The 17276-nt window shown below is 43.7% G+C and overlaps 1 protein-coding gene across 2 annotated transcripts; it reads left to right on the top strand.

Moving 5' to 3' along the window:
* Positions 1–392: 392 nt before the first annotated feature.
* Positions 393–14069, top strand: Uqcc1 (Ubiquinol-cytochrome c reductase complex assembly factor 1). 2 transcript variants are annotated; one of them, XM_077662281.1, is made up of 8 exons: positions 393–659; positions 723–821; positions 982–1054; positions 1136–1193; positions 1285–1399; positions 1481–1561; positions 4872–4985; positions 11909–14069. In XM_077662281.1, the coding sequence occupies exons 1-8, from the start codon at positions 549–551 to the stop codon at positions 12005–12007; spliced, it is 750 nt and encodes a 249-aa protein (XP_077518407.1). In that variant the 5' UTR covers positions 393–548; the 3' UTR covers positions 12008–14069. The 2 variants fall into 2 exon arrangements, with proteins under 2 accessions (XP_077518407.1, XP_077518408.1); XM_077662282.1 differs by having other exon boundaries at positions 399–633.
* Positions 14070–17276: the final 3207 nt, after the last annotated feature.

The following is a 17276-nucleotide window of genomic DNA, read 5'->3' as shown; positions in this document are numbered from 1 at the left end:
CAGCACATAATGATCACTCCCGAAGTTCTCTTCAGTGTTCCTCCATTCCAAATCGCCACATCTATGTGCTAGAGTAAGATCTTGTGACGTGTCATTATTGATGTCTATCTTAACGGACCCGACGGCTCCCACTAGATCTGGGAAGACCGGGGACAGAAAGTTTCCACACCGTTTTGTTTAAAGAGCGCGCAATATTGCCTGCGATGGCAATTGCGCCGAAGCCAACGTTCTGAGCTGAAGCATGCTGAGGTCATTCATCGCGGTGAAATGAAGGTTGAAATATATATATACGCCATTCCACGCATAGCATTTAAAGTGTCTTTGCTAAAAAAAATTTCATCAGCTTATGCTATGTAGATCAGTGACCAGTTATCGGACCCCCATTCATTATCACCATCACCCACCACAGAATGCACTGATCCGTCTGCACGTCTCCACATGTGAGAGCGGCGGAAAAAAATGCAGTGAGTAGAAGGCGCTGAGAAAATAGCCTGTTCAGGTATATCCTAAATTAAAAGCTGCGTGCCCACAAGCGTGCCTTCGCGGAGATGTCTTATCGAGCCATTCCTTCGTTATTAAATCATGGATTGCGCTACGCAAGGTGTTCAGCACTACTTGCGAGCACATCCAAAGGTTTGCATAGCCATGCATCTTACAAGGTATACTTAGTTTTTCTTTGTATTCTAGTGAGTTTTCTGTGTTAAGAATTTCGTTTCTTTCAGAGCCCGATACGAGCAGCGGCGGCAGCGGCTTCCGCGCCAGTTGGCTCTAGGTGGGATAGACTGAAGTCGGCCGTGAAGTGGAAGTTTAGCGCCGAAAGTGTGAGCAGGCCGAAAGAGCTCTGATTGCTCAAGTAGTTAATGTTGCTCTGCGGTGTCACTGTCAGTTTGCCTTTGTGTAAACGTGCTAAACTAGTTTCCAGCTTTCATGTGTCTGCAACAGGCCGGATGTTCAACTTTCCCGTTCCTTATTCCACATTAGGGAATCAGAGAAGGTGGCATTTACGTCTACGAGAGTTGCGTGGACAAAGTGGACTTCAGAACATTCTTCACGTGTAAGATTTCAGCGTGGCGTACGAACTTTATGCAAAGATAAGCTTGGTCTTAACATGACGCGCACCCTTCTTTCCTCGCAGATTTAAAGATTCCCGACTCCTTCTTATCCTGGTTTCTAGTCACAGAGCTTCACGTGTGGCAAGTATTCGGCCCGGCCTTCATCTTTTTTTTTTTTTTTGCAAGTGCTTAAAATCATATAGCCGTTATCTAAAGCATTGATGTCTTCTAGGATGTGTATGACTCGAGCAATGGCTGAACTAGACTACCGTACTGCACTTTGCCTTCAACACGTACTTGTTCGTAACCTCTGGGAAGACACGCACAAGCGCTTAGGAAAACTTGCGGTAACGTCCTTCACGTCACGATCGATTGCGCGTTTTTGGAAGACTGCTTTCGGTAGCACTCTGTTATGTCTGTTATTTCAGTATATGCCAGCAAAACTTAAGAGGGAGTCTCTGGCGGATCTCCATGACCACTTCAATGCCATGCTCCTGTTGTATGATGAGGTAGGCATCTGCCTTTTTTTTTTTTAAATTCCATCCAGAAAACCAGCATGCTTTCACAATTTTTTGCATTCTGCTATCATTCAGTAACATGCCTTCTTCTGGTACCTTTGTGATATTTTATTTTCCTAGTGCAGTGTCCTTTTGTAACCTTTTGTGTTTTTATTTTTCATGACTCAGGTTTTTGTTTTTTTCCATTGGGACTTGAAGAATAGTTTACTTAAGGCAGAAGCCACTGTGATTTTCATCATTGTCAATCACCTCACTTATGTATTCTTTGCTGAGTGTGTACTGTAATTATGGGCGAGTGTACAATTGAAGGTAGTGCGCATTTTGTTCATATGAAAAATGTCGCTTATTATACAAATGCACATGTGCTCGCTCTAGATCTCTCCCCATGTGGTGATGGGATGCAATAGCAGTTCATCATATAATAAGCTGTGTGTTCTTGGTTTGATTTCTGCCCACTGCTTAATGGTGCTCATTTTATTTTGTTCCCTGTTTGATTCTGGTGTGATCTGTAAACAGCCTTTTTTTGTACAGGTTTGGTTTTTGCCAATGTATAGCGAGGACTTAAAACTTGGTGGTGACTGTGACTTAGTGTTACCAGTAGTCGTAGTAAAGGCCTGAAAGCACATTGCCTTGCCGGAGCTAAGGCGAAGAAGACCCAGCCCCGACAGCACTGGATTTCCAAATGATCTTTTATTGTGATGCAAGGACTAGTGCAAACTTCATCTTCCTTAACGGGCGTTGCATGTGGGGTCCCCTAGCTAAGTAGGTAGGTGGCTGATGATTCTGGAGGCCGAAGGCGGATGCTCCATGCTTGGCCTGGAGGCTTCACTTCAACTGACACCCGATTTCCAAGGGTTACAGCAGCACTGCTTTCACAGTAAAACACCCATATGCTGTGCAATGTGAGCCCACGTTAAAGAACCCCTGGTGGTCTAAATCAATCCGGAGCCCTTCACTACAGCATCCTTTATAGCACATGTGTCACTTTGGAACATTAAACCCAACATTCTGCATAATATACCATTAGCCTTGCACTCCTTTCCTACCTTAGGTAAAGTGGCTTTGTGAATACATGTAGAGGGAAGTGCAAGGTGCCCGGTTGTCGCAGAGCAGACTGTCTGGATAGACAGTGCAACTTGCAACTATGTTTTATGCCATGTAGGTGTGCACTGTAGTGAGCTCTGCTGCGAATAAGTACAGCTGAGCCCACCCAGTTGTTCGTGTTTTGCATAAAGTACCTGCCGCTTATTTTTTTTTTTTTGTCTGATTGTATGAGGGGAATAAAGCCTAGGGCATGTTTTTTAGTTTCAAATTATACTGCTTCATTGAAGGCTAATGTGAGATTATATCTAATGTGTTTGTGAATGTATTTAAGTTAGAAGTGCACGTCGCCCTTCTTGGTGACCGCTAAAAACCATCGTAAAATGGCAATAGTGATAGTGATTTTAGAAGGCAAGAGTTCTGCTGTTTCAGTAGACATCTGATTGCAGCTTTGAATTCGGTATTAGAGCTCATACACTAGGTGTGATTGTGATCACTGTAACAATCTAGAAAACACTGCTGGAACCTTAACGATTGTGCATTGTGATGGGGAAGGGAGAGAAGTAGAAAAACGATGGGTAGAAAAAGGGACAGAGGCCAGTTTCCTTAACGTTAATTTTCTTTGTGAAGCAGACTCATGTGAAGCAAAGCTCTGCTGCATAGAAGTATTGGTGCGTAAAAGCTCTGCTGCATAAAAAGTACCTGAACCTCCACACTGCACAATTTGATCAGAGTTTGCCCAAGCAGGTACATTCCCATTTATGTTCAGTGAAAGCTAAAAGTTTGAGTTACCAAAGCAGTAGTGCATAGCTATCAGAAGTCTATCAGCGTGAAATGAAACGCAAAAAAGAGATTTGAAACTCCGACAGCAGATCTAGAGGCGGAATACTAGAGCACTTGATTTTCGCGTTGAAGGCTTAAAGGTGTTTATAGGTCACGCTTGTGTTTCCTCTCTAGCTGCTAATATTTTTTAATGTTTGTGCTCACGGTTCAGTTGTTTTTTTCGTGTTTCATTTGGCGCTGATCGTACATGGCGAGTGCTTTTATGCATAACAGGAGGAGCTGAACATCTCTTTTGCATTGGTCATGGTAATGTTGCCCCATGGTAGCCTTATGAGTTGCAGCTCACTGTGACCAGAGTCACTTGGGTAGCTTTGGATTGCGTTATTGGACAGGAAGGTTCAACATAGTTGGCCATACACGTGCTCACTAACCACACTTGCTAGCATGAACAAGGGCAAGCTTGCAACTATAGTCTCATACAACTTAAAGAAGTCTGCAGTGAAGCTCCACCTACATTCAGGACTGTCATACCGAATTCCTCCACAATGAAGAAGTAGGCCGTTGTTAAAACTTTTCTTGTTACCTAAACAAGAAGCGAATCACAAGGGAAAAAATTGGAAAAAAGTTGTATCCTACAATATGTAATTAATTTTAAATATCATATTACATGCCCTGTATTACAGTTGACATGCCATTCACTGAGGGACTTAATTACAGTGGAGCATTATGTAGGACATTATAATGAGTGAAAAAATAAAATAAAGCAGCAGGCTGTCAAGTGTACAGTATGGTACACTGTTAAATGGAACATGCGGTCGCGTGAAGTTGTCTTTCCGTGAGGCGCTGCTGCGGAAAGCCGGAAAGAATGCCGCGCCGATTATGGACCAGAGTTTTTTTCGGCATTCTGTCCCTGTGTACTGTACACGTTGAGTGGCATATGAACCAAGTCACTCATACATGGATAATCTAGTCCGGAGAAAATGTTGCTTATTTCGCACGAAACGCGACCACAGAATAGAAAAAGCCAATTCAGCAGCGAGAAGAAATAATCGATGTATTCTGGGTGTGAAAAAATGATATCCATGAAAGGGGACAAAATGCCGAAAAAAACTTCGGACCATAATCAGCTCGGCATTCTTTCCGGCTTTCCGCACCAGCGCCTCGCGGAAAGTCAACTTCACGCGACCGCATGTTCTCTTTAACAGTGTACCATACTGTACATGCTAGGCTTAGAGCACTTGTTTTGCCCACCATTGTAATCATTGTCCACTAGAAGTAGAATGGTTGGAATAGTGCTAATATAAAAAATACACAGGAAAGTCTGTAGAAGCTCTGGGTTCTCAATTGTGCTTTGCAAGACCACATCAGTTTAAGAAACAAAAAAGAGCTTGCGAAAAGAGAGTGCGAAATTCTTGCTGAAGTATAGGGCCTAGCCTAGCAGAGCTGGATAAATAACTTACATGAAAACTGTATGCAGGGTCTGCAAGGGGATGATAAGGCACTTTCTGGTGCACTTTGGCGTGTCCTCCTGATGTGCGAGGGTGAAGATCCCGTGGCACTGGAAACACTTGTTCATTATGTTCGGAAACAGGTCTGTGTTATTTTCATTCAAACTTTTCTGATAACTGCTTTGCTGCGTGAGTGCATTTTGAAGTTAGTGTGGTGACTTTTACCAAAGGCACAGCTTATTTTTCTTTTTATGCTAGAATTGCAGTCATATGTATCTCCGGTAGGTACTTGCAGCTCTTTGTATATGGGACGTCCTAGCTAGCATGCTCCACAACTGAAGGCAGAACATGCCTTTCGGCAGAAATTTTCTTTCTTGATGTATATACATGAAAATTTCCGAGCATATTAGAAATAATTTTATGAGGACTCTTACAAAATTTCGCTGTTATATCTCCAGAAAATTGTTTTCTAATACATATTTTCTTTTGAATACTGTAAAAAGGCTGCAGAGTTCAGAAAATGCTGAAGTATGCTGGTTCAACATTCAATGTGTTCATACTTGCATGCTACAGGTCAGGACATTCATAGAATTTTTTTGTTCACAAAGCACAAGATTCCGTTTTGAATTTTCGCTATGCAGTGTTCGTCGACATAGCTAGAGTGAGAAGAAAATATCACACAAGAAATTTAAAATTCATGAATTTTAAAAACAAAGAATGTCTTGATCTGCACTGTTGCATTAGGAGGGCAACAAAACAAACGGGGTGAAAATAGATAAAACAGTCGTGAAGAAATCTTCTCTGCAAGGCGACTACTGAGGCAGAAAATCGTAACTAAGAAAAATGACAAATGTTCATGCGTTTTCCCGCAGTGCAGAGCAATGGCGTTTCACAAAACAATTTTTTAGAGTATTTTCCGGGCGATATCAGCAATGAAACTTTGGAGCAAAGCAAACAAAAAAACGAGGAAAACAAGTGGATACAATAATTTTCAAGAAATCAATTTTTTTCTCCATTTTTTGGTATTTCAAATCCACGTGAACTGCTGAAAAAATTTTCAGATTTCTTAAGTTTAGCCTAAATGGGATAAGCAGGCAGAATGAAATAAATATATGCCTAATAACAATCAATTGGTTCCACTTCTTCAGTTCTTCCTTTTTTTGTAAATCTTGGTGCCTGATAGCTGAGACAACCACTCAAATAACACACAGTGGGAAAATTTCAGAGACAAGTTAAATTTAATGGCTGTCTCTGTGCCAAGATTTCTTCTAGCACCTAAATTGGGTCAGTTTTATTCGGTCATCTAACATATGGTGTGCTTTAACTGGTGAGTCGGAGCACGTTTTCTTGATTGGTGAATCGGAAAAACGCACTTAATGGCCGATTTGCATTCAGATCATGAATTCTTATTGGCCAAGATGGATTTTGTGCTCTTTAGCAGGCTTTCCTCTGGATCGCTGATTGGAGCAAGCCATTAGTTATTTGATTGCCTTCAGTAAGGCAGCTGCTTGTGTAGACATGTAATCATTCACTGCAACATCTTTCATGGACCATAGGTTTATGGATAGATGGTCATAGAGTTTGTAGCGATTAGTATGAAGTCCGTGTCTTTTAGGGAATGCGATGTGCTGTGTTTTTATCACAGGAGCCAAAATCAGACGAGCAAGGCGAGAGTCTGTTTCGGACTGAGCTTTTTTTTTTTTTAAGCATGGCATAATTGGTTTTAGATACACATTAGCTTTTACAAAGTGAGCCTTTATGTATATCTGTGCAAACCCACATATGCTTTACCTTGGCATATGCACTCAGTACTGAAGCCACAAAATGAATTCCATCATCTCAGCAAATGTGGTGTCAGCTGTCGCTATTTAAAACGTAATTTGAAACGTAATGAAGCAACACCATTGCCTTATTGGGATTCTGTTCATGTTACTGTATTTACTTGCATACTGAATACACTTTCTTAAAAATCCTCCACAAATTTAAGGGGTGTGTCATTATGTGGGTTAAAAGTTCAGAAAAAATTTGAACGGGTGAAAGCAACACAAAAACTAGACTGGTGAAATCAATACCATTTTTTCTATTGTATAAGTAAGTCAAGCTTATCTTTCTGAATATTTTGTTCCTGTGTCTTATGCAATGTCGCGACTTATATACGGTGAAAAATGGTGCACCACCGCGTGCCATTTGTTGCTTGCTCACTAAGTTTGAAAAGAAAATTTATGTGTAAAAAAACAGTTATTTCTTAAAGCCACCACGATGGCTCAGTGGGTATGGTGCTCAGCTACTGACCCGAAAGACGGGTTCGATCGCGGCAGTCAGATTTCGTTGGAAGCAAAATTCTAGATGCCCGTGCACTATGCAATGTCAGTGCATGTTAAAGTGCCCCATGTGGACAAAATTTTCAGAGCCCTTCACTACGGCGTCCCTCATAGCCTGAGTCACTTTGGGACGTTAAACACCAATAAACCCATAGCAATTTTTAAAATGTTATCTCATGGGTAGAATCACATAATTTCGCCACAACTGGACAGAATGCAGTGGCAGCGCGCGCTTCATGCTGCTGCCACATCCAATCCGGTCATATTCTATAAAGTTTTGTTCTGCCGTCATATCCATTGGGTTCACGCATTTCATATGTTGTTCTTGCTCGACAATGATGCTTCCTGCAAGGCAAGGGAGCTGTGACACAAAATGCAAGTTGTGTCTTGTTGAACCTGTACTGGAGAATGGTAACCGGGCAACAGGGAGCCAGTTTGACTTGAGCGAAAAAAAATTACCTGTGACTGTCGAAGAGCTCTCCGGTTGATGAAGCCTACAAAAAAGGCAAACCGCAGGAAGCAGCCATGCTGGCCAGAGCTCGAGGATCGTCTGTGCATGGCAGCTGCTGCAAGTGTGTATTTCCATCACACTTTTTGACTAAGGGATCTTCTCCGCATTTTATAGCACTTACTGAATGAACAGGTGCGTCTTATACACCAGTGCGTTTTATACACCAATGTTACTTAAGTGCGATTTTTTAACTGAAAAACTGTTGTTTGTAGGGGGTGTGGCTTTTACACAGGTGCAACTTATAGACCTGAAAACATGGTACTTTTTCCAGCATGACTCACATTCTAAATAAAACAAAGCACACTCTTTAGCATAGTTTCTGGACTGGAGAGCATAGTAAACAACTCTTATCTTAGACCTGTATGGATACTGTGCATGCAGATCTAAAAAATGCTGCCGATAGAAAGCTGGACAAGGCAATATTATCTTCCTTTTTTGTCTGCCCACACTACTTTATTTCCATAGAAAGCATAAATAGAGCTGACTCCAGCGCAGCTCACAGAATTCAATGCAAAGCCGAACTGCAACAAGTCTCTACATTCATTGATTTGTCAGACCAACAAAAAAGCTTTACTGAACACATGCGGTTTCTGTTGGTTCTTTGATTTCTCGCGGAACATTCTTATTGGCTGTTTGTCCCGTAGGGTGAGGTATGGTAGTTGAAATATTCGTGGGGCTTTGTAGTATTCCATAGCTGGTTTGGCACTCATTAAAGGTACACTTAGGACACATAAAGGGACGCAGTTTGCCTGTATCAACAAGGTACTACAAAGAGACCACTGTCACTGAAAATGGAGCTTTCGAAAATTTAAAAACGAAATAAAGGTGTCACGATCACCATCTGATTTCGCAAGTAAACTGCGTGTGTTGACACCGATTTTTGGGCCCGGATCCCAGATACTGGGCTACATTGGCATTAATTTCAAAATGGTGGCAACTAGACCTTCTTGCTGTAGATGTCACAAATTTGAACAAAAATATCTTCGACGGAAGTCCGTCTGTTTGAGAAAAAAAAAAATTCATAAACCTGGCGTTCCGCAGTGCCCTATCGTCGATTTCACCACCTCACCGCTTAAGGCACTCTCGGCCTACCTCTACCGAGTCCTATCTCCCCTGACAGGCAACACGTCAACGCACGTGCGCAACTGCAGTCACTTCGTCGAACGTCTTTCCCACGTACAACTGGAAGCAGACGAGTGCATGGTTTCATTCAACGCGGTCTCGCTCTTTACCTGCCTTTTTGCGCCCTTTGCCGTTTCCGCAGCGAAGCAAGCCCTCAAAGCGGACGCTGACCTTGGCGCCAGGACGAGCCTGAACTCAGAATAACTCTGCCGGCTTTTAATGTTTTGCCTAAGCAGCACAGCTTTTTCCTTCAAAGGAGAATTTTATAAGCAGACCAGCGGCACTGCCATGGGTGCCGAGATCTCGGTGACTGCTGCCAACCTGACGATGGAGGCCATCGAAGAGGAAGCACTGATGTCGTTTCAAGAAAAACCAAAAGTTTTCATCCGTTACATTGACGACTGCTTCTGCATCCTGAAGACATCGCAGGTTGAAAATTTCCTTGCACACCTCAACACAGTCGAGCCTTCTGTTCAGTTCACAATGGAACAAGACGTGAATAACACATTGCCATTCTTGGACATCTTCATAAGAAGAAAAGGGGCAGATCTCAAGTTCGGTGTCTATAGGAAGCCAACCCATACCGGCCGCTACCTAAATTTTAATTCCAACCACCCTACTAACCACGAGGGATCCATTGTCTCCTCTCTCCTGAGAAGAGCAAAGTCAATCTGCTCCCCCGAAGCGGAGAAAAAAAGCATAAGCCACCGTTTTCGCCAATCTACAGAGGAATGGATACACACGTGGCTTTATTCAACACATTGGTCGCCGTCAGGCTCGGAGGACAGGGGGACAGGCCAACAATGAAACAACGAAGCACGTGCACATTGTGCTTTCATACGTGAGGGGAGCCAGCGAGGCACTTGCACGCATTCTAGGAAAACATGGAATCTACGTGGCTCACAAACCTGTTTCGATAATACGCCACTTCTTACCACGACCCAAAGACCGCGTCCCCAGAGAAAAACTACAGGGTGTCGTCTACAAAATCCCATGCTCGAAGTGCCCGGCTTCATACATTGGCAAAACAAAAAACCACCAAAGAATAAGGCGACATAAAAATGACATCCGGCTAATGAATTCCGAATCCAACCCCCTCGCCGAACACTGCGAGTGCACCGGCCACTGGATAGCCTTTGGGGAGGTGAGCGTCTTGGTCGTGGAGCCAAACCTGTTCATGAGGCAACATGTGGAGTCATGGCACATCCGGCTCACAAAGGCGGTGATGAATAGGACTCCAGGAATGCTCCCCTCCGCCTACGTTAGTGGACTGCGCCACGTGCTAACAAAGGGAGAGCGAAGGCAGCACCTCGCTGCTGCTGGCACACTTTAGTCACCCCTGAAGAAGGGACCGAGTTGGTCCCTAACGTTGGGTAAAGTTAAAATATTGGTTGCTCTTAGTTTTCTCTCAACTGTGTCACGAATTTGAATCGAGCTACGGGAAAATTTTTGAATTTAGTTTTCTTGGCCACTATTGCATCTTTTGATGCTGGAGAAACGTTAACATACGTAAAAAGAGCCAAAGAACTGTGAACAATAACTGGGTGGAGCTGCCCTCAGTGTGCCTGTAAAGGGTACTTGCTAACGCTCATCATTGTCACCAGATACCTAAAGAAAGGAGTGCGTTTATTATGGTAGTAAATGTGGTACTTTTTAATTGAGTACAGGAATGAAAACTCACAGGTGGTACAGTCGCGCCCCCGTTAATATGGATGACTCGAATTATGGACAATTTTTCTGGGGACCAATCTTTTTCAATGTATTTATGCCTCGTTAATGTGGAAGCTTGCTACCCGGTCATTGGACAGGGTGAAAATGTACGAAGCCCATTGGGGCACATGTATTTTTGTCCTGTTAATATGGACAACGATGAGAACAAAATCCCCAGTGACTCTGCCAGATTTTCCGCCCTTGGTATTTTGAGTGCAGAACACGAGTCAAAGGCAATGCAGAAGTGCCAATGCCCCAGTAAAGGTCTTTTTGCTTTTCTACGGTTTCATGAGTTACAGCAGCAGTGTGCCTTACCATTTGCCGCATTGCATGAACGGCTGATAAAAAAATTCCTTCTATGTGCTGCGTTTAACCACATTCAGCAGCTGCCAGCATAGTGAGTACAGAGTTTTTGGGATTTGAACAGTCTTATCAGGAGATACTTGATCACTCCAAGAGGTGCCATCACGCGTCTCATGGACCACTAGGTGCTCCAAACATGCTTAAGTTCGCACTGCATGATTTTAAAGATAATGGCAACACGGATAATGTACCTGGAGCTTCCAAGGGTGCTCGATTTCCACTTCACTGCCTGCCGCTATGTAGAGAAGCAGTTCGTAATCATAAAGCTTTCTTTTTCATATTTGTTTGTGGTTTTCTTCTTGATACGTTATTACATGGCTCGCTTTATGGACACTTTTGCTGAGGAACCAAAGTGTCCATATTAACGAGGCAAAACTGTATTTACCCAAGTATTATTGTTATGTGAATGCAAGCTTCCTGTGCTGTGTTCATGTATGCCTAGTTACAACTTGGCTCAAGTTGTTACCTTCATCTTTCGGCATGTGCAGAATCTCCAGGCAGCGTAAGGCATAGTCTCTGGAATATTGTTCCCATTTTCACATTTTTTTACAAGGACTGCCCCGCCGCGGTGGCTCAGTGGTTAGGGCGCTCGACTACTGATCCGGAGTTCCCGGGTTCGAACCCGACCGCGGCGGCTGCGTTTTTATGGAGGAAAAATGCTAAGGCGCCCGTGTGCTGTGCGATGTCAGTGCACGTTAAATATCCCCAGGTGGTCGAAATTATTCCGGAGCCCTCCACTACGGACCTATTTGTTCCTCTCTTCTTTCACTCCCTCCTTTATCCCTTCCCTTATGGCGCGGTTCAGGTGTCCAATGATATATGAGACAGATACTGCGCCATTTCCTTTCCACGAAAAACCAATTATTAATTATTATTTTACAAGGACTGGAAATTGTTGTGGGGGGCCCTTTTGAGTCATGGAATGCTGTTTTGCAGTCTTTTTCATCGCAGCTATATACCTTTTGGTGTGATAGAAACTGCACCCTTGAGTTTGCCATGAGTATGCCCACAATAAAAGTTTTTTTTTCCTTTCTACCAGGTTAACATGCTTGACAAGATGACATTGGATGAATTCATAAAAGAAAGGAATATAAGTTGGACTCCCCTGCTGGACTGTGAAAGCAAGGAACAGCACTGAGGTCACAAAAGTTTGTAGTGCTGATTAGGAGCAATTTTGCATGTCAGTTTTGTGTGTATAGTGTACATAAAAAATAAGAGGTGAGAGAGAGATTATTGCTCGTGTCTTATATTCCAGAGGTCAATGTGCGTAATTAGGAGTGCACCTTTTCTGCCATATCTGCTGCTCTGTTGCGACTTTGGCAGAAGCAACCAAATTGCACAACACCAAGATAGGTCAGTAATTAGCAGGATACATATGCAGCTGCTAGGTCAAAACTTTGGTGCTTTTAAAATTTGGGTGTGCTCCACAATATGTGACATTGCTAGAAGTGGTGCTGACTGTGGTTTTGCCTGAATGTATAGTAATCATAACTTTAGTTCCATGCCAGCAGTGTTCACAGTTTTCTAGCTGGGTCAATGTGGCGAACACAGCTTCATGTGTAATCAAAAATGCCAACTATAGTGCAATGGCCTTTTCGATAGTGTAGGGCTGTCCAGGAAGCTTGCATCTAAAAATTTAACTGGAGGATGTTTTCAGAACTACCAAGATAGTGGGTTACAATAGAGGTCAGCAAGCGTTTTAATGGCAAGAGGAGATCTATGTTCATGTTTTCTTTAAACAGTTCACGTTGGCATAAAGAAAAGTATGCACTTAATTGCGCCCTCAACTGTCTCGAGCACTTTGAAGGCCTGTAGGCCACAATTTGAGTCACTGGTGTGGGCTAGAAAAAGCTGCTGAAACTTTAAATAACAGCACCCAGTGTAAAGAAGTGGCAAGTTTTATTCTTGCATCCCTTCAAAGGGTACATACACCAAATTTTTGCCTGCATGTTTTCTTTCACATGACCTGTTAGACATTAGAATATGTGGGTCACCATGTTGTATTTGCCTGACTGCCAAATAATTGAGAATTTAATTTATTCTCTCATGTTGTTTTGGTTTCAACCGATTGATGGCTGCGATTTGCAAAAAATGGTTGGGTCACGCGAGGCATGGAAAAAAGCTTGAGGCGACACAAGTTCAGTTTTAAGGGTATGATGCAATAGCGTTAATGGTTCCCTTAAGGGCATAAGGTCCTCTTCGAGCATCACTTCACCTGAGTTCTGCCTACATACACATATATGCGGAATTGGTCATTCTCTACTTCACATTCACAGATTGCGGGGAGTCCTCTGCTACTCCTGGCACGGTGGTACTGCAACTGGTGTGGTTTCCGAGACCCAGGTTACCCTGCCTGAGCAACCTCTCACAACCAATCATTAATTTAACTGTCACCTGCCATGGTGGGCAGGTTGTGTTAACATCATAAGGTTCACGTGACTTACACACGAAGACAGCTTTCTGTGGTTACCGAGTGGGCACTATGAGCGCGAGATGCCAACCTCCACAAGCGCACTGTTTGCATGTATTCATGTGTCAAATACACAAGCCATGAAGGTGGTGCCATGCTCATAGTTTCCACTGTGCCCTTAAGCGGTGCGGATTGGGAAACATTATTTATCTTTCTTTTTTCTCTGCCCACACTAATATATGTATAGCCACAGAAAGCTGTCCCGAGTATACTTCGCAGAAGGGCCTTCTGCTTTTTCGCTCACAACGGCGGCGACGCTGACGCCAGATTTTCTGCAGAACAGGAGCCTTAATGCTGTTGCATTAAAATATTGCGCTGACATGTCATTTGTTGCCATTCCAGCTCTTGCAGCAGGCTGGCTTAAGTGTTGTAGCGTATTAAATCTATCAGCATTTTTGTTGCAGTTTTTTTTTTGTACTTCACGTGACCTAAACATGCCCTGCGCATCACAGCCATTGTTCGGTTGATGAAACGGAAACTGAAACAACATAAGAGAATAAATTTAGTTATAAATTATTTAGTGGTCACTGGCAAATACCACATGGTTACCCATTCTAACCATGTATTCTAATACCATATATGTCATTACAGAGGAGAAAACATGCAACCAAAGCTAGGTGTCTGTAGTCTTTTCAGACTTCCTTTGCAGAATCAAGTATCTTGATCTAGGTTGTATATTACAAGATCATCTTTAAACTTGCATTAAATAAAAAAAGGTGTAGGATGAGAAGCTTGCTCTGTTAAAAAAATGCTTACATACAAAGTGCTTGCTGTGCCAAGTTATGAGCACAGCTTTCAAGTCTCAAGTGATGCTTGACATTCTAGCGACTAAACAATGACACATTTTAGCTTTGATCAAGGACAGAAACTACTTAGATATTGCAGGCGGGAGTCAGCTTACGAATGCCTTTCAAGAATAGGTGGCTTATGAAAAGTGTGTCCTATGGAAGTTTACTGATTACTGGCCATTGGCAACTACCACTTGGTTACCCATTCTAACCTTGTATTCTAATGCCATATGCATCATAACAGAGGAGAAAACGTGCATCTAAAATTAGGAGTCTATAGCCTCAGACTTTTCTCGCAGAATCAAGTATCTTAACCAAACAATTTTATAAGTAGCCTCCCTCTTGCAAGTTTTTAATGTGTGATCAGCACAAGAGAAATGTTAGATGCAGCATATGTGTTTCGTGTTATTGTCTCTGACACTTTTACGTCACAATATGCATCACCAAAGTGCTCAAGCTCATGCCTGTTAGTCTGAAGAAACTCCTGAACCTGTCCAGAAGAGTCGCCATGTAAAGAAGAGTGTTTTGTGCTGAAAGCCCTAAGCTTGCATAAACTGATCCTCCACCACCTTTTTGTCTGGGCTAAGATGGTGTTTTTACACCAAGGGTAAACATCTGTAACAGCAGTCATAAAATATACATTCAAAACTGTTGCTTGCCTCTGATACTTTACCTTGAAATCTCTGCTGCAATGGCTGCACACGACAGTCTGGCACCACAGGGTCCTAACATTTGTCTTTGACTACACTCGTGAACATTCTTTTTCCCCTTGTACAAGCCATCCAGCCAATGGCCACATTTATTTATTTGTCTCTACTCACGTGCTCTATGTACTTTTGCGGCATATGTAGACCTACGTGTAAATGAAGACAGAAATGAGTGCTACCTGCCTGCCTTTGCTGGCTGTCTGGTGACAGAGCCCGCTGTGGTGACCTCCTGAGACTGGGAATATGGAATATGTTCATAAGCATACCATGTACCCCCTCTGCCAAAAGTAATCGAGCTACGGGGTTTGCTTCTCAAATTTGTATGGAGCCCCTGCGGCACGAAAATGTCGCGAAAGGTAGAGATGAGGGTTCTTTTTATTTTAAACATATTTAGAGCTTAAGCTCTGCCGTAAGTGCTCTGCTACGCAGCTGAGGCGCAAAACCCACTGATCGGTCACTTTTGACAAAGACTGTACATGCACATGTCTAGTCGAATGGTACCACAGTAGGTGCCTTGCCACTAGGCAGCAGGCAAAGCGAATTCTTTTTTATGTCAGCAAGTTTTACACAAGAACATGGTGTGCTCATCATGAAGGCTTCTGAAAAGCTCACTGCTTTGCATAAGACCGTTTCTTCTACAAGTGGGGCCTGCAAAGTGGGAGGCACAACACGTGTGGGCATGAACGTAACACACATTCACTGGCCCCATACATGCATTGGTGCCGTATACAAGCACTAGCCACCAGAAATAAGTGTTAAACTGAGTCGGTTCTTATTAATAGTGCTGCGAAATTTCAAGGACAAACTTTTTCGGCATGAAGCATACTAGCAATAACTCATGCTTACATACAGAACCACACTGGAAGACAAACTGTAGCACTGCTGTCAGTTGGGGCATAAATGTAGTTCGGAAATGGGAGGCAAGGCCTAGTTTCATTGTGTGCATATGACTAAATATCAGTCAGTACCAAGAGAATTGATGTTGGTCCAGTGTTTAGAGGAATCCGCCAAGGCGGAGGAGATTCATAATAAAGCAGTAATCCGCCTTTTTCATTTTCCTGTGCTGCCACCTCGCGTACAATGCTGGAAGCTCACTGGTAGGGTAGTGCGCGCCCAACTCGGGCGGACTGAGTGCCGCTGCGGAGCACGTTTTGTTGGAATCTGTCAACGATGGCGTGTCCTGGGCAGCACCTGGTACCTGGAGGATTTCTAGGGTTGACTGATGGCTTGGTGCGAAGTCCGAGGCAGGCTGTAGTGCCAACCGAAGAGCAAATTCTTCAGTATCTCCGATCATCCGGCATGCGATGCGAACACCAGCTAGCAAGGGCCGCCGCTCTCTGAACGCTACATTCGGAACATAATGTTCAATGAAAAATCCTCGATCAGTGAGGTTGGCGTTTTCCGCTGTATATGCCTGCCATTCATGTAAGGTGGATACTACATCGTGCACGCCGTAGTACCGAAAACGACTGGGGACAACAGTTTTCACAAGCAATCGTTGTGCTCAAGCGCTGCAGAATAGCTACACGAGCTATGAAAGCACAAGCGTACTCGCAACAAAGCAGCTCTGCTAGCATTTCACTGTATTTTCCCACAACACACTGCTGCATTAGTTAAACAAGCATGCGCGTCCATAAAGACGAGCGCGAGAGGCGCACATTAATCCATTCCGGCGGTACCACGCAGAGCTCTTCATCATGGATATGATTCGAACACACGCATAACGCACCTTCTACTTCTTCTGCCTCTTAATACATGGCACATACCCACACGGGGGGATTGGCCAGGATGTCGTGGCATAAACAATGAAATTTCCATAGGAGATTATGACAAAATTTTAGCACCATGCGTGAATGCTCTCGTAGCTTCTTTTTCGTTGGCCGCTCCATCGTGCGTTGAAAGCGGCTCACAGCACTTGCCCATTTGGCCTTCTTGCTTGAGAAAGCAAAAAGCGTCGGAACGAAGTCTGGGTGCCGCAGTGACATTCAAGGCCTTCCTGCCCATGAATAAAACACTTCGTGATAGACTGCACACGCATTTAAACACAGTACCTCGTCCGTACCTGTCACAAAGTGATTCCCGCACAGTGTTGACGGTGTCCAATGGCGGCCACGATCGTCGAGCCGGCGAACGGCTTTTATCCACGCTTCGCGTCGAAGGCGGTCCCGGGAAGCGTTCGGAAAGCGAAAAAATCCGAGTTTGCTTCCCTTTACATATTGGGCACTGCAGCTGTATGCAACACATGTCGTAGGCATTGCCAAATGTGTCGCACTGAACGCCTGACGGCTGCAGTAACGCACCCTGCGTAGGAAGCCGGTTTGTTTACACTTCCACGACCGGTCTCGAGTGGAGCGAGCGACCCTTCCAATATGTTTCACGACACCGCCGCCAGGGGATGGGCGCATGCGCAGCCGCGTCGTGAAAAAGGCGGATTACTCAGTG

This window comes from Amblyomma americanum, chromosome 4 (assembly GCF_052857255.1).
Source record: "Amblyomma americanum isolate KBUSLIRL-KWMA chromosome 4, ASM5285725v1, whole genome shotgun sequence".
In the NCBI taxonomy this organism is placed as follows: domain Eukaryota; kingdom Metazoa; phylum Arthropoda; class Arachnida; order Ixodida; family Ixodidae; genus Amblyomma; species Amblyomma americanum.
Note: the sequence above shows the minus strand (reverse complement) of the source record. Positions and strands in the feature narration are given on the sequence as shown.